This window comes from Pseudorasbora parva, chromosome 3, assembly GCF_024679245.1.
Source record: "Pseudorasbora parva isolate DD20220531a chromosome 3, ASM2467924v1, whole genome shotgun sequence".
Taxonomy (NCBI): domain Eukaryota; kingdom Metazoa; phylum Chordata; class Actinopteri; order Cypriniformes; family Gobionidae; genus Pseudorasbora; species Pseudorasbora parva.
Genome location: NC_090174.1, coordinates 28,031,454 through 28,053,180, shown reverse-complemented (window position 1 = coordinate 28,053,180; position 21,727 = coordinate 28,031,454). Strand labels below are relative to the sequence as shown.

Below are 21,727 nucleotides of genomic sequence, written 5' to 3'. Positions count from 1 at the left end.
CATATGTACATCGTTCACTCAAATACATACTCAAAACGTCATACATCCTCACACTATCGAAGGTGAATCGGCACAAAATAAACCCATAACCCAGAATGAGTGAATAAAGGATCACAATAACATGTTATACTGTCTGTGGCTAGGCCGCGGCGGAGTGTGACGGTCGGTCACGGATCCGTCAGACGATCAGCTTGGAGAAACCGCGTGAACTGAGCACCGAAACTGAGGCGATCAGGACGAACACATACACACGAGCATTCGCGTTAACTGGAGACTCAAAACAGAGACTCATGTTGCTGCTAGCTTTAGATAGAAAATATTACTTGTGTGCAAATGATTTGTTGAAAAGCATAGAACAACAGCCCTTTCAACAGAAAGAACCAGAGAGGAAGTGAGAGCGCGCGTGCATATGTGTGTGTGTGTGTGTGTGTGAGTGAGCCTGTTTATGTGGTTTATGAGGACACAAATTTGTATAACTACATGGGTATTACACTGGTATTACACTATAAATGTGGTTTATGAGGACATATCAAATGTCCTCATAATTCAAATGGCCTTAAAAACATACTAAATGATGTTTTTTTTGAGAAAGTAAAAATGCAGAATGTTTCCTGTGATGGGTAGGTTTAGGGGCAGGGGCAGTGTAAGGGGATAGAAAATACGGTTTGTACGGTATAAAAACCATTACGCCTATGGAGAGTCCCTGTAAACCACATAGACCAACGTGTGTGTGTGTGTATGTGTGTGTGTGTAAAAAAGCACTGTATGGTTGCAGCATCTGAGCTATAGCATAATAATACTCATAGATCTAGCCTGTGACATTGTTGTGCAGCCAACTGTCTCACCTGCTCTGTTTTCCACTGTTTCTCCTCACACAACAATTCAAATCGTCTCCTCTAATCGTTGCTCTGTCTAATCCTGGCCTGTCCCTTATTGTGTGTCATAATTGCATGGCTGTGGTCTGCCATATGAGTATTAATAAACATTTATAATTTCCACAGCGTCCGAACTGCCATTGCTATCCATTGTTTTCCTGGTTGAAAGTCACCGCACTCCCTCTCGTTATGTCACTTCCGGTTTGCGCATTTTTTAGATGCGGAAGTAAAGAATTTTCTCAAAAACGACTCAATAAAGCGTATTTATAAGTATATTTTAAAGAAAATCTAGGTCCTACATTATTTTTCTATACACTGACTCACTGGAGTCTCTAACCTACAATATGCTCTTTAATTACAACAAAACCATTTAACATTTGTGTTTGAAAGGCATGCTATCAAATTATATTATCATAAGAGCATTGAAAATGTTTTAAAAAACAGCGTAGCATCACAATTTTCATTACTACTTCTGTATTACTGTTCTGTATTCTCATAATTTGTCCATCAATTGACACCTCTTTTATTAAAATAAGATCTAAGCTCAACTCTTTGTAGGAGGTTTCTGTCTGCGAATCAGGCCTTTGTCACTTTACCATGGGAAAACAAAGAGATAAGTCCGTCTTGACCCCCTGAACTATCCACTGTGTGAGTGGTTGAGGAAAAGCTAAAGGAACCATGACCATGAACATCGTGTAACCGTCCCATTATTCTCCATTCTGCCAACCTCCTCAACACAGTGCGGTCAGTGAGGTGCGCATCCATTCTCATAAGAGGGGGGAGGCTATCAGCAGAGATGGTGATTGTGCTGTGCCAGACCATGTCTGCAAAGGACTGTTGTGTTTGACGAGAAACGTCCTGTTCCTGGGATCTCCGATAGGACTAAGGAAGGAGTTGGATACCAGACAGGTCAAGGCTGCCTATGCTCTGTGATTTAGCCAGCTGCCTGTTGGGTTGCTGATAGATGAAGCAGGAGTTACTGGTGGTTTTCAGAATTTGTCGTCAGAAATAAAGTGACGCATGACATAACACGCATGCTGATAAAATAACTTCTCATAAACTGGCATTTTATATTGCTGTGAATCTGTGCCAATGCCGTTACCATCACTAAAGAATTTTTGAATCATTACTGAATTTTGCATTTGTTGATCATGTGCATGTTTTTTATACCTTGGAAACTTTAACATTTACAAAAATGTGAGTGTCTCTTGGGCACTTCATTTTAGTCTGAAATGAGTCTAAAAAATCCAATATTTTCACAAATCTAGTTCAGTAAAATGTAAAATCCTTTTTGTCCCAGAAAGTATTTTTTACATGCATTAAAGCTTTTGAATAATTTGCTCAGCAAATGTCTTGTATATATTTTATATATATATAAAATATGATTTTTTAAAATATATTTACATACATTTTTAATTTGTTTTTAAGTTTAAGTTTTAAGTTTGAGCTTGGAATGAGTATGTGTTAGTTGGTTGATTTAAAAACATTGTCTGATGTTTCAGAGAGCCGTTCCATGCTGGCTCTAAGCTCTGCAGTGACCAGCAGAGGGCACACTGAGGGTCCATCTGAGCTGATGGTGGATTCCTCCTATTACAACCTCTACCAGCCCACACCGTACGCGTCCTACTATAGCAACCTGTACAACTATCAGCAATACCAGGTGAATAGATGGAACTCCTCTTTCAGGTTTTAAATTAATGTTATGCATGATTTATTCTATACTAATATATAGCGGTGTGTGTGTATATATATATATATATATATATAGTATCACTAATGGGACTGAGTAGCTTAATACCTATAAATATTATTTAGTACAAATAATATGTTCTAAGCTTCCTAGTCCAAATTGCACGACTTCAGGAACCTTTACTGTGTGTTTGTAACCAGTAACTATTTGCATTATTTTAACTGATTATTTTTAACAGCATGATTAAGCATTAAAAAACATTGCACCTCTCCTGCTAATTATTACATTTGTCTTAATTATTCTGGCTTCACATTGGGGGAAAATGTTACTTCATAATGTTTTATAGTATTTCATTAAAATAGTTTTTTACACATTAGCTATGGTATTTTTTTTTTTTACAATAAAGTTTTTTACTGTACAGTTACATCACTGTAAAAGTAACAGGAAGTATTCGTAACATTTTTTTGTTACAATTTCTTTTTTTTAGTTTGTACTTTCAAAAACAACTCATTTATTTTGCATTAATCTACACTCTTAGAAGAAAAGGTTCTATCGGCGCTACGTATTTGGAACCCTTAAAAGGTTATATCTAGAAGTATAGTTGAGTATACTCCAAAGACCCTTTTATGCTACAAGGATTCTATAATGACAAGAAAGAACCCTATTGGCACTTAAAAAGGGTTCTATATAGAACACTGCAACAAAAAAATGCATTTCTTATCAAAGAAAAAAATGCATTTCTTATCTTAGCAAAAACTTTCTTAATTTTGAGTTATTTTTTCCCAAAATAATATGATTACTTTAGCTTGTCTAGTTAATACTTCTTGTTTTAAGAATGTTGAGATGTTTGGAAGATAACAAGACAAAAATACTAAGTAAGAAAAGCATTTTTTGCAGTGAACCTGTTAGGGGTTCCAACTACGTAGCTCCGATAGAACCTTTTAAGGTTCTAGAACCTTTTCTTCTAAGAGTGTACTGACCCCAAACTCAACCCCCCTACTCTATAGTATCGTCAAACCAACCCTTTAGACGTACAGTACCACACATGAGCACACAAGCAAACATCCGTGTGAACGCCAGCATGGTGCGCACACCTCCACACTCACCCAGTCTGCGTCCCATGTAGCCCGGGCCACGGTAATAAGGTGATTAAGTGTGTTGCAGCCGTGTTGATAGGGGCTGCTGTCATTGGACCCGTCTGGCTTGTTGAAATTGGCAAGCTGTAGTGAGCTTCTGTCCTCTGTGTACAGTGATAATACTTGTGCCATCGTTCCAAACCACTGGCCAAACACAGCAGGAAGGTGTGGAGATTTCATGCCATGCTACACCTCTTATATGCTGTTTACATTTCCCCGCTCCCCCTAGCCAGAACCGCAACTAATTCTGTCATTGGAGGTTTTTAACCCTTATCCTCATTGTACAACTATCACAAGAAGACTGGTATATCAAACACTCTATATAAGCAATGCTTTCAATAAGTGTTTTTGTTTTATAATAACAGCTAAATATATTTTTATAAAATCACATATTTCCAGTTTTCTAATCATGCTGCTATACTGTCGCTCTCACTCTTCTACCAGTAAAATATCCTTTTAAAAGTAGTTTCTGGTTATAGTAGTTGCATTACAAATGTTTAATGTAGCATAATATATTGCTGGTGTAACTAACGTTTAAAAATTTGAGGTCAGTAAGATCATTTTTATTTGAAAGCAAGAATTTGTTAAAAAGCGACAGATGCTGAAGCAAAGATTTCTATTCAAGTAAATGCTGTTCTTTTGAACTTTCTGTTCATCAAAGAATTCTAATAATGTTGTATCCTAGTTTCCTCAAAAATATTAAGCAGCACAACTGTTTTCAACATTGATGATAATAAGAATGCTTCTTGAGCACCAAATAAGCATATTAGAATGATTTCAGAAGGATCACAGGACTGAAGACTGGAGTAATGATGCTGAAAATTCAGCTTTGACATTACAGGATTTTTTTTTTTTTTTAAATATAATCAAATAAAAAAAGGTATTATAAATTGCATTAAGATTTCACAGGTTTACTGTATTTTTTAAATCAAATAAATGCAGCCATGGTGAAATTGTTTTGTCTAAACCTTTGAACTGTATACTATAGAACACACAGTGGCTTAAAACATCTGAGACACCACTGGAGAAAAGGCCTTCATATTATGTAATGATTTTATAATAATACATTACACATATATAATTGAGCTTGATTGCAAAGTCAATATGAATTTCAGAATTTCTCAGTATTTGATGTGTCCCCTTTTTGCTCCAAAAATAATCTTGTTCTTCAATGAAATCTGACAAATTAGCTTATTTGATTAGTGACCTGGAAATAGTGCAGAAAAGAGGGGGCTGCGTTTCCATTTTGTCACAAGAGAGATTGTTGCAACATTAACATATTAACTGTATGATTAGAAATTTAACACTAAGTTATATTCAGATGTAGTTATCAGCTTCCCTCAGAGTCAGATGCAAACCATGCATTTCTGATGCCAGGAACAAGAATCTTTCCTGGCAGCAACTCTCCAGTGTGGGCACTGTCTCTGTCAAACTATGCTGCACAAGTCTGAAGATTTCTGTTTGAAGATATCAAATTGGACAGCATGAAATTGAGGGCATCCTCAAAGTCATGGCCCGTTCAACTTTGATATACCATCATCACATTGCAACAGTTTTACAAGCCCTTATTAATCAGCCAAGGCTCACTGACATAAGAAAGTGTCTTCATACCATGATATAAAATGGCTTTCATATGGAGATCAGCCTTTGTATATGGAATCTGATTTATATTGCAAAGTATCCCTGTTGTATCAGATGTTGTATCCTGTTGTATCCGATCTACTCAAGTGTGAAGTAAATTAAATCTATATTTCTCTAGGGAGTCATTGCTGAGTGTTATATACACACGTCAGTGATGGGGCCATATTTCAGCATATTTGTGCAGTTGGGTCCCTGATGGCGACATATTGCTCCAGGGTCACTGCCTCCATCTCCTTAGTGTGTCCCAGGGTTTGAATTGCAAAGGTTAATGACATTGCTCATATGAAGATACAGCTTTGCTTTTTAAGCACAGCTCTGTAGAAGGGGAGTGACTTAAATTCTGCCTGATTTAACTATTTGGAAGATGAGTGAAGGAAATTTGATGTGATTCTTTTGATGTTTTATAGTAAACTACCGCTGCTTCCGAAATCGTGTACTGTGAGTAGTATTGAATATGAATTTACTTTGCAACGTTCGATATAATGTGGGTAGTATGAATAAAATTAGGTAGTATGAATAAAATATGTAGTATGAATAAAATACGGACGTACTACATCCACCATGTTGTTACTGTCACGTGACCTACCTGCGTGAGTTGCGTTGCGTTGCGTTGCTTCACTTCCATTCATAAATTCCCTCCTGTGGCCTCATGGGATAGTAAAGTGTCAATCAAGCTTTTCGAAAAACTATGTATTCGGACATGCTACTTTATTGGCGTATTGTTTTTTCGCATACTATATAGTAGGGAAGTATTTCATTTCGGGCATAGTAAAACTATTAGTTTAGTTTTGTTTTATTGTTTTTGGTTTCATTAGCTATTGGTTTTGCTTTTTTTTAAATAATTTAATTTAAAAATAAATTCTGTCGTCATTTATTTTCATGTCGTTTCAAACCCATAACACTTTCGTTCGTCTTCAGAACACAAATTAATATATTTGAAATATATTTGAACAAAATCTGAGTTTTTTTCCCCCCTCCATTTACAGCTATGCAACTACCACTTTGACGCTTCAAAAAATTCATATAAAGATCAAAACCAACCCATATGAAATTATTTCATGATTTTTTTATTCATGCATCAACATGCATCAATGAACAAATCAGTTATGATAAACGGAAGCTCAAGCATGTTCGATTGACATGCAAGAACCAATGAGGTTCATTCTTGTTTGTTACACACATGGACTGTAAAAAATATGGACGTAGTGTCCGTGATGTCACCCATAGGATTCTGAAGTGCAGTTTTGAAGCATAAAGTAGTGACAAGCTGGCCAATGCCATCTTGGCAATGCGTCATTGTGTGTTTCGCCTGGATAACAGAAAAGGGGAGACACCCCTCGCTGCTGCCTGTAGCACGATGATGTAGCTGGATCAGATCCAATACGTACTGGATGGTGGATCGTTATGGCGACGTCATTCATACCGATCTCTGGGTCAACTTATAATGCGCAAGCGGTAGTCTTAAGTGACATGTATGATCAGTATTGTATATAGATGATGTTCTAAACTGTGTAGTTGTAGCACTGATATATATACATAAATTTAATAGTGCAGGGCAACGATTAAAGGTCCCGTTCTTCGCGATTCCATCTTTCAAACTTTAGTTAGTGTGTAATGTTGCTGTTAGAGCATAAATAATACCTGTAAAATTATAAAGCTCAAAGTTCAATGCCAAGCGAGATATTTTATTTAACAGAAGTTCCCTTTCAAAGCCTACAGCGAACGGCCAGTTTGGACTACAGCAGGAAGTGCAGGGATGTAATGACGTCACTAGAAGTGTTTGTTGACTAACCCTCCGCCCACAAGAACACGCAAAATAGGGGGCGTGGTCTTGTTGCTCTCCCACGTGGAGAAGAGCGTGCATTCAGCTCTTGCATCTCCCCGTTATGGTAAGAGGCAGGACCTTTCCGGGCAAAGTGCGCTAAGCTGCTGTCCAATCACAACACGGGAAGCGCTGGTCCAATCAGAACTCATTGCGTGTTTCTGAAGGAGGGACTTCATAGAACAAGGAAATCATCAGGCCGTTTTTAGGACAGAGGAAACAGTGCTGTATAGATAAGTAAATTGTGTGAAAAATACTGTGTTTTTTTACACGCGAAACATGAACTCATGTTATATTGCACACTGTACATAATAATCAACATAATCAAAGCTTCGAAAACACGCGAAGAACGGGACCTTTAAGCATCAAGCAAATATAGTTGAGCTTCTGTTTATATTCACTGATCAATATTTTTTATATAAATTTTTTTATAATAAACTAAAAATTAAATCAATTTAACATATAAAGCGGGCAAGTCTCTAAACCACTTAATCAATATGGATTAGTTTTACGATCTGTTTATACATTTTTTGATGTGGCAAAGTGGTATCTCAGAACAAAAAGATTACAACATGAGGGTGAATAAATGATGACAGAGTTTTAATTTTTGGGTGAACTAACCAGTTAATAAGCAAGAGTTGTTTTTATTTATTTCTGTTAAAAATGTATTAAGAATTCACAGTAGTGGGCCAAAAGTTATTCAAAATAGCCATTTCTACTACTGATAGTGTTTTATTTACTGTTGTTACTAGGGTACCAATACTACTGCCATCCGCTCGAACAACTAGATGGAAATGCACCAATTTCTTTTTAGTGAAAAACATGCTTTGTTTTGCAAATTTTGAAAAGATTTGCTTCACGTTTGGATGGAAACCCAGGTAATGGTTCTCTCTTGTTTTTGCATGCATTTATAATTTGAATGACAACCTTGCTAATAATTGTGACTGCAGAATTTGGCATGTTGCAATGCATTATCACAAATATCTTAATCCTTTAACAAATCTTTTATAATATTTGAATAAAGGGTGAGGATGTAAATTATATTAGGCTGGACATCCCTTTGAAGGCTATACAGATAGTCTTAAACACAGCTGTTTTATAGTTTATAAATGTTTTCCATTTCTAAGTTAAAATGAATTTTAACTTTTTTTTGTGGAAACATTTAATGCCAATTTGTCACTGTCCGGAGAGTGTAACTGAAGAATCCCATTTAAAGGCTCAAATTCTTGTGTACCTCTCCCACTCCCTCTCTCATTTCTGTCAATAGGGGGAAGGGGGAGATGTGAGGGAGGATGTTTCAGGCGGGACTTTTTACTAGTGATGGGAAGTTTGGTTCTTTTCCGCGAACTGGATCTTTCGGACAGTTCGTTTCAATGATCCGGTTAAAGGACAACTCCGGTGAGAAATGAACCTAGGGGTAATTAACAGATGGTTACTGAGTAGATCGTTCTCTATGGAGCCAGAATGGTGACTTTAAAATTTGGCATCACAAATTAAAATTGTCATTGAAAACAAAAGCAGAACTGAAAAAGGAAACATTGGCATTGAAACATTTGCATTGAAAACAGTTGTATTGGCATTGAAACAAGTATTGGCACTGAAAAAATAAAATTATTAAAATATTACAATCTTATTCTTTTATTGTAGTGGGATTTATTTGTATTTTTCAATGACAATCTTCAGATTTTTTCTTCATGTCACTCTTTTTCAGTGACAGTTTTTTTTACAATGTCAGTTTTTTTTCAATGTCACTGTTTTTCAGTTTCAACTTTCTGTCACTGTTTTGGCGTGGAGAGGGGCGGGGTCTGAGGGGAGGGGTAAGTAGAGCGTAGTTTGCATATCATTGCATATAGGTATACTGAAGCAGTAGGCCGAGCGTCACTTTACTGGAACCCGTCACCAGCTCTGAAGCCGCATGACAGATGTCCAGTTTACCGGGAACTTCCAAGCCGCAAGTCTGTTTTTTTTAATCTGCCATTTACATGTTTATTCACGTGCAACCTGGCCGGTTTGCTTAACTTTTAACGGCCGTTATGCTGTTTTTTTTCCCCCCGACGTCAACTGAAACATGTAAATTACTAACGCCGTGTTGGCTAACTTAACTGTGGTTAATGCAGGGTCAAATATAAACACCGGTCACCATATGCACAGAATAAGGCTAAAAGTCCGGTTTGGAAAAAATTAATTAACGTTAGGTGTCTGTCGAGGACATCACAACAGTGGCTAACAGTAACATAGCCTGTGACGTTAACACTGACATGATAATCAGCAGGGCGCCGGCTGTGTAACACTACTGACATCCCCAACCACACACACACACACACACACACACACACACACACACACACACACACACACACACACACACACACGAGAGCCGCTAGTTCGGCTTAAACGCAGCGTTACACAGTAACTCCTAGGGCCGCGAATGTGCTTCTATCTGTATTTAATGGTGCTCATGTGACGGCACTGGATTCTGCTGTGCTGGTGTGATACTGCTGAACGTTTTGCGTTAGCACGTTTATGAGGTCTTGTGCAGCAGCAAATTAAATACAGATAAAAGCACACTCGCGGCCCTAGGAGTAACGTCTGTCTCCGGTGTGTGTGTGTGTGTGTGGTTGGGGATGTCAGTAGTGTAACTTACACAGCCGCATTAACCACAGTTAAGTTAGCCAACACGGCTAATGTTAGTAATTTACATGTTCCAGTCGACGTCGCAAAAAACAAAACAGCATAACGGCCGTTAAAAGTTAACCAAGCCGGCCAGGTTGCACGAGAAAACGTATAAATGGCAGATAAAAAATATAAAAAAAGACTTAAACTTGCGGCTTGGAAGTTCCCGGTAAACTGGACATTAGTCATGCGGCTTCAGAGCTGGTGACGGCTTCAGTATACCTATATACAAATGATATGCAAACTACGCTCTACTTACCCCTCCCCTCAGACCCCGCCCCTCTCCACGCCAAAACAGTGACAGAAAGTTGAAACTGAAAATCAGTGACATTGAAAAAAAACTGACATTGTAAAAAAAAAAACTGTCACTGAAAAAGTGACATGAAGAAAAAATCTGAAGATTGTCATTGAAAAATACAAATAAATCCCAATTCAATAAAAGAATACGATTGTAATATTTTAATAATTTTATTTTTTCAGTGCCAATACTTGTTTCAATGCCAATACAAATGTTTTCAATGCAAATGTTTCAAAGCCCTTGTTTCCTTTTTCAGTTCTGCTTTTGTTTTCAATGACAATTTTAATTTGTGATGCCAAATTTTAAAGTCACCATTCTGGCTCCATAGTTCTCTGTGAGGCATTTTCATGGAAATCGAATGTAAAGAGTTTTATCTCTAAAAACAGATTAGCTTATAACGCTTGTCTATGGGGCACAGAGTAGTGAAATTAAATCTCTAGTTAATACCACTAACTAGGCTCAAAATAGCTTCACACTAACACGGTAGCATAATGAGGGTCCCTACATGCAAACCGAAGCATTGAGAACTTTGTAAGAGTACAAACAGTTTAATAAGAAGATACTTTATAAAGACAGTACATTACGTGTTTATGGACAGGCGCCATCTTGGAAAACAGTCTCGACTCATCAAGCCACGAACGCTGTGCTAAGTGATGAACTGTGACTTGGAATCTCATATGGTCCGTTGTTTACGGAAGAAAACACTGAACACAACAGAGAAAATAAATAAATAAAAATGTCCATGTTATTACATTTCACAAACTTAATTCCTATCGACCAGCTCACTTAGAACAGCGCTCGTGGATCAATTCGTCGAGACTGTTTTCCAAGATGGCGCCTGTCCGCGAACGCATAAGGCACTATGTTTATAAAGTATCTTCTTATTAAACTGTTTGTACACTTACAAAGTTCTCAATGCTTAATGTAGGGACCCTCATTATGCTACCGTGTTAGTGTGAGGCTATTTTGAGCCTTGTTAGTGGTTTTAACTAGCGATTTAATTTTACCACCCTGTGTCTACCCTGTGCCCCATAGACAAGCGTTATAAGCTAATCTGTTTTTAGAGATAAAACTCTTTACATTCGATTTTCATGAAAACGCATCCCAGAGAACGATCTACTCGGTAACCATCTGTTAATTACCCCTAGGGTCATTTCTCACCGGAGTTGTCCTTTAAAAAAAACGGATCACCGGTTCTTTTACATCTTTACGTAATGACGTCATTTTTATCATCCCTGCGGATGAAAATACATTCAAACACATCCATATAAAGTATTTCTAATAAAAAATTAGTATAGTAATAATTATTATTGATATCATCATCATCATCTTGGATACATTTTTTCATTTATGTTTTGCAAAAGCACTCAATACAGCCACTGTCATGCAAACACTGATGTTTTACACAGATTAAATAAACTTACATTGACATAACATACTTACACAAATCCTCAGTTCACCCGTGCTCATGTATTATCAGCATCAGCTGTCCCACTCCGAGAGAAACAGTTCGGTTACGACGCTATCACGCATGCTCAGTATCTCAGCTCACCAGTTCTCAAAATTGAACATGTCCGAAAGATCGAACGTGTCCGATAGAAACGGTTCTCGATTCTGTACTGGTGATCCAAAAACTGTTGCAACCCGGTCGATCTGACTCGAGAACCGCTGTATCAGTGTGTGTGTGTGTGCTGAGCTGCGAACTGCTGCAATCTGAATATGTAGTCTATATCAAACCTACTGTTTTGATTACATTTTAAAATGTGTATCGACATTTCGAGAAATTAAATTAAAAAAAAGCTGTTCCTGAAAATATCATGCATTATTGATAAAATAAATAAATGTTTAATTTGACCGTTTTACAATCCATTGTTTCCAAACTTTAAAATAATACAATGATAAGACAGCTTTGTTATGATGTTTCCAAACGTGATTAGTTTTATACACTTAAAACTCTGAATAAATAACACGCATGCGCAGCCCATCGGCTCATCGGTTCTCAGTATCAAACGGATCCGACAGAAACGGTTTTCGATTCTGTACTGCTGATCCGAGAACCGCTACCTTCGGTTACACGCGCATGCTCAGTATCAGCTGCTCGTGAGCTCTCACAGCAAAACATGTCTCACTTCGGCTAATTGTTGGAGTTAATACATCTACTTCAAGATCAACTAGGCTTAAGACATCGATAGTCACGCATACCTATATCAACCCAGCCACAATTCATAAATGGGAATAACATGCCTTAACACAGAATTGACCACAGAGGCCTGGGGTCAGCTTCCTTTGCTGTTCGTCCAGAAATCCAAGATCAAGAAGTGGATATTCGTTTTTGTTTTTTTCTACGAATCTTTGCGTTGACATAGTTCAGTACATGTCAACGCAAAGATTCGTCGAAAAAACTAACATGAGTGGAATTTGCACCACGGCGCCACCACACCTTGATGGTCATGACAAGAACAGCATGTATAGTTATCTTTATTGAAGTGAATTAGATTTAAATCGCCATCATGCATGAATTAATTATACATTTTTAGCAATTTTACATGCAATAATCCACGATGATTACATTACACAAAACTGACATTGCACCTCAAAATAACACGTTTCAATATTTTTTGAGACCCCCCAAAATTTCACAAATCACGTTTTCAGGGGAGCCCATGTCTTATTTAGGGGAGCCGAGCTCCCCCTAGCTCCCCCGTAGTTTGCACCCTGCTCAAGGGGCCTGCCCGAAAGCAGGGATTTTGAAATTTTGCGAGCCCTGCTCAGAAGTGCTATTCCGCCATACATTATAGTTATCTTTTTTAATCTGCTTAGAATAGTCACCATACTTGATCGTTCAACTATTCGTGTAACTGTATTTAAATAGAGAAAACGTGGAGGTGTTTGGTCGCTTCTAACTTGATCTCTGTTTGGTACCATAGTGAATGAACTGGGCTTAGTGGGCTAAGGTAAATACTATCAGATCGTCACTGCGTCAGAACGATTAAGAGCACGCACTCAGACAAAAGAGGTATGTTTCAACTCGTTTTAGTTAAGCGAATAACAGTTTAATATGAAAAAGCGTTTAAAGCCTAGTTCAGACTGCACGATTTTCAAACTCGTCGGGTCACTGCTCTATTCACACTGCATGACTATCTGGGGTATCATTCAGTCACTGCTGTGTTCACACTGCACGATGGTTTGACGACAGAGGAGTTCACACTGCATGACTGAACAAGAGGAAGAATCGCCGACAACTCTCTCGCTCTCCGGTGTGCAAACTACGTTTCCCAAACACACGTGCGATGTGACAAGTAAACAACGCGAGATCACACGTGCGTCAGACCGGAGTTCTCGCGCGAGACTTGGAATTGTTATTAAAAATGATAAACTGCACAAAGTTTGCTTCAAATTGTATGTGCGCTGATTTGTGGAGAAAAAGAAAAAAGATTATGGCGGAAGAAATTGTTGGAGAGACAGAGGGAGCCAGGATTTTGTTCTGCAAAGACATTTTGAGGTAAATAAATAATTATTTAATGTGCTGCTGCTGTGGCTGGATGTGCAAATGTTTGGCCTTTGTTTCTGTTTGATAGAATTGTAAATATATCTATTAAAATACTGAAATTCTGCTTTATAACTCCTCCTTGAACCTCCTGCGGCCCTGTATCTCACTCTCTCATTGGCTGTCGGTGTAATTTTCAGTCAGAACGCAGTTCACACAGCAGGAGTTTGAATCGCCGACAGGTCCAGATATTTAGCATGCCAAATATCTCACCGGCGTCGGCGACTCGTCGGCGATTCTCTCTGATCGCGTCTTTGATAATTCATACTGCGTGATTGTCACTCGCGTGCACGAGCACCGATTTGCCTGTGATCTCGGGCATTTGTCGGCGATTTCACAAAACCTGTCGGCGACTCAAAATCGGGGCAAAAATCGGGCAGTGTGAACTAGGCTTTAGTATCCCTTTAACTTTCAAAGGAATTCATCTGAAAAGTTGAAACACTCACTTTGCTCCACACCGCTCCGTTTACATGAATGCCCGCAGCTGTCCGATCCGAGCACTGTGAGTGCGATCCCATCCCCTATGGAAGGTTTGAAAACATGCGGAACTAGCTCCTACTACTGGCTGTAGTCTGTAGAAAAATGACGATATTTGCATCATTGCAGGATTTTTTTCAGAAGTTAAATGCATAATTCTCTTGTCTCAGGGGGATATGAAGGGTCATTCGAATATACTTCCGGATTTCTACTGATACAAAGCTTAATGCTAAATCGCTAAAGTAACCCGTTAAGATAAAAATATCAGATTATTAGACCTGAAGGTTGTTTGGGTTGTCATGCCGAAAAGAATAAGTTTTTACCTTCAAAAATATTAAGAAAATAAAGGCATGAAACAGAAGTGAGAGACTTGTGTCTCTGTAAGAACAATGAACCTAAGAAAATGGTCACGTCATCTAGCAGGATTTATCTTTGAAACAGATCGTGTCTTTCTGTAATTCTGAAACTTCACAGTTGTTGGTATGATGGAGTGTTTGTAGGACATTATTGTATTCTCCTTTACATTTACAAAAGTATAACTTGTTCCATGAAACTTTCCATAATAGCTTCTTCTCTTTATTAGGGTTCATTTGATAAGGAAGTAACAGGGTGAGGAGCTATTCCTCCTCATCTGGCTTTTATCTTAGTGTGTCCATCTCGCGCCCTCTTCCACCTCCAGTGAGTGGGGCTCCGCTGCACTGCAGGTGGAGAATGAAAATATGAGGGTTGCGTAGAGGATCCAGACAGCTGATGGTGCCAGATAAGAGCTCACTCAGGGAGGTAAAGGACTCCAGCCAGCCCTCATTAATAGTGCTGCTCAGGATCTAACAATGCTAGCAGGCCCGTCCATCATTTTTTGTGAGAAGTTATCGTATTAAAATGAATTGGGGATCACAATGCACTTTCAAACTGCTGAAGCTGTCCTAAGCAGGCCCTATGCAATGTTACCAGATTTTTGCCTAGATATGTTCATACCTGAGATAGAGATCATATCACAGGGAACGACGGTGAATGATGCATGAATTTAATTCCACTTATTTGGATGTAAGTGTTATGGTAGGTTAAGAGTGGCATAGAAAAGCCAGGAAATAGCTGAGTAGCATTGCAAATGTTTTGGCACAGACACAGTGTTTGTCTCTTGCTTGTTGTGGCACATGCTTTTTTCCACCTTGTTTTATTTCATGTATGTATTGGTGGGGTACTGAAAAAATACAGTTCAATTTGTATTATATTTGTCATAGGCAATACAAGAGGCTGACATTGTTTAAATAACAGTTTATAAACCTGTCAAGAGGTGACGGGGTGGACAGTAAATGGTGACATATTACAGGCTGACAGAAATCAAATTCCATAAAAGTGAAATTGAAAACACCCTATAGCCTCTGTGCTGCCAAGTAGACAGCTTATTTTAAAGTTTTCACAAGAGGGAAGAAAACTTGCCAGAGCAGTGTGTTGCAGTTTATTTTGAAAAAAGAGAGCAAGAAATAAAGCAATTTAGGCAGGAGGTCAACCATAACCTATACTGGCCATTTTTTTTCTCTTTCTCGGACTAGAGGTTCGTATTGTCACATGTACAGAGTGTAAAGACTTGGTTTTATCAAGTGCTTTCAGTGCTCTTGAGATGAATGTGTCATGCAATGTGCAGTAGAACTCAAGACCCGGTTTAGGACCGTCACTGTACCTGATTTCATGTATTATTTGAATTATTTTTATTTTTTTGCTCTCTTGTGCTCCTTGTTTCTTATCCTCACCGAAGTTGCATATACATGTATGTATCTGCATATACCTATATGCATATATTTGTATTTTTACATTTTTTATTTTATTTTAATGTTTTCAAATATGATTTATTCCTGTGGTAAAGCCGAATTTCCAGCAGTTTCCAATCTAATGTGGTAAAAAAAAAATAAGACAAACATTTATATATAACATATATTTATTCTGTCTTTTTGCTAAACTTTGTTCCAGCTGAATGCCGTGAACAAAAATCAGCAGCCTAAAGAACAACTAACTAATAATATCAAACTAATATACATTTCTAACATTATTAAAGACAAGTATACAGTTAGTATACAGTAATCAAATGTAAAATAACACTGCATGCATGGTTTTATTTTTATAAATACAATTTTGATTAATCCTTTTTAGTTAATTAAGTTGCAAAAATTATTCAGTCAAGATCAGTGAGTATTTTCTTACTTTTTTGTTCTTTGATTGACAGACAGACAGGATTTTGCACAGATGCATTATACTATTACACATGCGTTTTCTTTCTCAACTGTTTACCTTCACTTAAGACATGATCTACTGTGTTTAAGAGGATATTTCGACATAATATTGTGTATTTGTCTGTTCAAGTGCAAAAAGATCTGAAAGTGAACTCAATTCAGTATTTGTTTCACTAGAGGTGGCTTTTTGTGGGTGTGCTCTAGATGTGCCCAGCATATGTGCAAGTGCCAAAAAGTTCTCTTTCTCTTCGTCTTGTGCTTGAATGGTTTAAAATAGGGCTGAAACTATTCATTGAGTAACTTGAATTATTCCAATTCAAAAAATCCTTGAGGCAAAATCATCTGCCTTTACGCTTCATTTAGTCCATTTAACTACACACGGATGTTGCAGAAAGACATTTTTTTTGTGTAAGGACTCAGAGTATGAGCAAATTGCGGTTATATCCGCAGTTCAGGTGGGTAAACATCCCAAAAATCGCGGGTGGATGAGAGAAATCATTAATGTGTTGATTTGAATAAAGACGCGGAACTCTTTTTCATGGTAAAAATTAGGTTGTTGACCCTGGTTTAGGTTAAGAAATGTAATTTTTTTAAAGCAACCTATTTCAGTGTAGCTTAAAATGAGACGAGCATCAGGCTTAAATTGAGTATTTGAATGTGACGAACGAGCGCAGGTGGATGGTTTTAACAGCGGATTCAGTGATTTTTGAGCTGATCTGCGCATCTCTAGTACTCCCATCTCTACTCTTGTTCTTATTTCAAGTTACCTTTCTGTCCAATATTTTTTGCTTCTTACAAAAGTCACAAAGCCTTCAGAAGACAGTAAAGGCTTATGTCATGCCTGAGCTGAAGCTGAAACAGGAACGTTAAGTTGAACAAAATAAATACAATGATTAGGCATTATTGCTATTTATATTACTATTATTTTAGTTTATTGGTTGTACACTGTAAAAAAAGGCATTTGCACGTTGACAGATTAATTTCTGTGAATTAAATTGCATCAATTCACAGAATTTCAAATCGGCCAACTGAAAAATTTAGATGTGATTAGTCACTAGAAACTTTTCAATTGGAGACTGTTTACCATTTTAAAGTAATTTGAAATAGATTTTTATATAATATAATATGGCAATTGTATGCATTAAAATGGTTTAGTTTCACAGTTATTAATGTATGCAATTTCAACAATAAAACTTAATTTTTCTAAAAAGACAACAAATTTGATATTAATTTTAAGATATCTGTCTTGTTTTCTCTTATATATTTAGTATTGCTCTTTAATAAAGATAAAGGTAATTATTCTCTGATTAATCGATCGATTAAGTGCTAGATTAATCGATTACAAAAAGAATCGATAGCTGCAGCCCTAGTTTAAAACCACATTAAAATGCGTGCACAGGAATCGATAAGTGGAATTGAAATTTGATATCAAGTATCCGATTCCCAGCATCAGTCTTCAGTGATCCTTCTGAAATCATTCTAATGTGCAAATGTGCTGCTCAAGAAACAATTATTATTATTATCATCTAGAGCTTAAGCCAACTGCTGATCCTGCCAAAACCAAATACAAGTATAAAACTAATCTCAATAAGAATGTTTTTTGTTGCAAATCAAACTTTAAACCAAGAACAGGAACTGGAAAGGTAATTTATTGGAAACATGGCGGACAGAGGCAATATGATTATTTACATTTTTGCTCTGCTGGTTTCGCCCCGTTAGTGCTGGTCTGGCCGAGCCGGCAGTGTTGTCTTTGTTCAGTGGAGTCATCAATCTGCATATTTAAATATACCAATATACTAATATATAATATGCTAATATTCGAACTGCTGCCAGGCCACGCTCTAAAATGAAATCTCCAAGACCATACTACAGACTAACCGGCTACCTGCTAATTACGATTTTACTGGCGTTCATTCAAATCTGGGACCAGTCTGTAAAGCTGATTGAAAGCCATTGTTGCCGGATATACCTGAGCTTTTAAACGCCACTAAATTACATAAAGCAAGGGACAACCGATTTGTAAGTCCGATTGCAACTGTGAAATAAATACTATTCTTAACCTGACTGGTTGTATACATAAAGAACATTTAAATAGAATGACGGCTAAAAAGAAAATTCAAAATCTTTCAACCAGTAAACCAAGCTAAAGTCTTGTGGGACCAACGACCAAAACCCAAGGGACTGCTTGGCGGACATTTGAATATTGGAAGTGTTGTATCAAAGACTGAGCAAATTGAAGGTCTGCAGATGGATTCGAATTTGGACTTTCTTTTCCTTTCGGAATCATGGTTAACTGAGTTATCACCAAGGACTGCTTTTGCTGCACCTGGGTATCATGTTTGTAGGAAAGATAGAAAATTAGGGATAGGAGGCTGTGTCCTCCTGTATGTTCATAATCGTTTTAAATGTGTGGAAGTTCATCTACATTTCATGCAAGACTTGAATGTCTTTTACTGTGGTTGGATAATACCGATCCCCTAATTCTACAAAAACATTTTATGACAAATTAAAATCTGTACTAAAGGAAATAACAAAAACGTATTAATTAATTGTTTTAGGTGATTTTAATATAAACTGGGTGGAAAAAAGCTAAGAGACATCAACTCAAAAGTATATCAGATCGGTATAATCTTACACAAATGATCCTTGGCCCAACTAGGGTTACTCAATCTATAATAAATTACATTTTTTAGTAAAAAACTGGAATTAATTACAAAATCTTATAATTTGGTAACAGGTTTGTCAGACCACAACTTGGCTGCTGGCTAATAAGCTTTATAATGGCAGGAATTGTTGCTCTGTTTTTGAAGTCCATAAAACCATGGATAGCGTAGGCCTTTGAACTGCAGAGGCACTTTCAACACTTTTTTTCCATAGGGAGAATACGGAAGGCAATTGGCCGAAACGTTACTTTAAGAAGTTAAAAGCATTTATTAACCTCCCAGAGCCGTGTGGAGCACTTTATTTGATGGACAGATGCATTTTTATGGACTTCAAAAACAATCCCTGCCATTATAAAGCCTGGATTAGTCAGGACTTTTTTTTATATAACTCAACTTTTATTCGTCTGAAAGAAGAATGTCATATACACCTAGGATCACTTGAAGATGACTAAATCATGGGCTAATTTACATTTTTGGGTGAATTATCCCTGCAATGGTCAAAGTCTCGGCCTGGTTAAATAAGTCTTGCTTGTCTCTTAATGTAAGCAAGTGAGTTTGCATGTATTTCACTATTTAAATTGAATTAAAAACATCAGGCACCAGCTGTCTCAATCAGCTGCACTACTTTTTGTACATACTTTGATTCTCCCACATTTAAAATAATATCTGTCTGTAGAGCCGTAGTTTCACCCCAGCTGCGATTTTGCCCATGCATGTGCAGTTTCCCTACAGCAGTTTCACTACAGCACTTTCACACTGATACATTTGATTTTTAAATCTTAATTTTGTCCTAAAACTATATTGATTATTGTTGCTTCTGCTGTAATTTTTTTGCATCTGCCCGGGGGCCTTCAGGCTCCTTTACTGATATAAAATAATGCTGTCATGAACACTTAAATATTTCTTTTACGTTTTTTTCTTTCTTCCAAAAACGAACAGCCTGGTATAATAAACACACAATGTATTTTCAATGCCTGGTATAAAAAAACTAACTTTCGACTAGAGATTTCAAAGGTTTTTATAATTATTAGTCTAAAGTCAAGATAAGTAATTCCTCAAGTTGATTAATTCTGCCTGGGGTAAATGCATAAACTTGAACACAAATAAAACATACTTTTAAACAGGCTGAAAGTGTGAGCATATTAATTTGTTGGAGACATAACCAAGAAACAAATTCAATTTACATTTATTTTTTACATTTACAATTTACATTTTAAACATCTCCTTATTTTACCATTACAGTTGATCACTAAAGTGCAATTAAATTGTAAATAAGTAAATAAAATTGTAGTTGTATTCCCTTCCAGTGCCGTAACATGCATCGTGAAGACATAACGACGCAATGCGCATGCGCGGTCAGAACTGCTTTGGTAAAACTGTAGTTGGGGTAAAACTGTGGCTCTGTGGCTCTGCAGTCAGACCCTTCTCCTCCGTTTTTGATATATGGTTTAACAACTTCCATAGACATAAAAAAGCAATTAGTTTGATGCCATTTTGTTGCCATGTGATCTGACTGGCAAAATCTTTGTTGCGTTCCTATTGCTTAAAGGGTTACTTCAGCGATTAGCATATGGTTTTGTATCAGTAGAAACCCTGAAGTATATTCAAATGATTGTGCTTTCCCCCCTCATATCCCCCTGAGACAAGAGATTAATGCATTTTATTTCTGGAAAAATTCATCCTATGATGCAAATTGATGAAATTTGCATCATAGGAGGAATGTTTGGAATAAGGCTAAAGACTACAGCCAGCAGAGGGAGCCATTTCCGCATGTTTCGCGCATGGGGGATGGTAGATCACACTCAGAGCTCAGCTGGAGGCTGCAGGCACTCATTTAAAGCTACACTGTGTGATATTTTCCCCCATCTAGTGGTGAAAAGATATATGACCATCCAGTGAATAATAGTTTCTGTTCCTCTCAATTTCGATTTCGTTTCAACTCCTACGGTGGCCGATTTAGTCATGGCTTCCAGTTCGACCTTTTCGGTGAGTTGTTGCTTCAAGTGATGAGGTAACTTTTGAAAACTATTATAATTTGCAGTTATTTAATTTGCCAAATGATCTATGATCAAATTAATCTATGTAAAATGAATAATAGTTTTATGTTTTTTTTTTTTTTTTTTTTACCATTTCATTGCTAACATCAGCTATCAGGTTCCCAGACGAATGCAAGCTAATCTTAGTAAAGTAACTCTTATCAGTGCTATCATTATTCTGTATATTGTACGACATCACTAGCGTAAGGCAAAGTTTACATTGTAGGCTATATCATTTTCTCTAATGACCTACCAGTGCCCCATTCGTAGGCTAACGTTAGTCATAATAAGGTGTCATGGTGTGAAATATACTTACATCGTACAATAATATGTCTTAAATGAATAAGATTACAGGACAGATGTAAAAATAAAGGTGAAAGTCTCACTTAGAAACAGCTAACTTACACTAGCATTATCAGATTAGACTACATTCATTGTGTATACAGTAAAATAAATGAAAAATAACTCAAATTTAAAGTGCCTACATATATAGCCTACAAATTATAATGCAATTAAAATATTAATCTCATGTTATCCGTCATAGAACACGGATTTATGTTACAAGGTAAACAATACTTTTTCATCATTGACGTGAGGAAAACTATCCTAGACGTCGTTCTAGTGTTATGCTCAGCACACCA

General features: G+C 37.1%; 1 protein-coding gene across 2 annotated transcripts in view; it reads left to right on the top strand.

Moving 5' to 3' along the window:
- Positions 1–21,727, top strand: part of dmrt1 (doublesex and mab-3 related transcription factor 1) — a 52,075-nt gene that overhangs the window by 8,742 nt on the left and 21,606 nt on the right. Inside the window, exon 3 of one of the 2 annotated variants that reach the window (XM_067438275.1) lies at positions 2,378–2,535. The exons of the other annotated variant lie outside the window; for it this stretch is intronic. Coding sequence (XP_067294376.1) covers positions 2,378–2,535 — 158 coding nt within the window. The remainder of the gene's footprint in view (positions 1–2,377; positions 2,536–21,727) is intronic. 2 annotated transcript variants of the gene reach the window in all.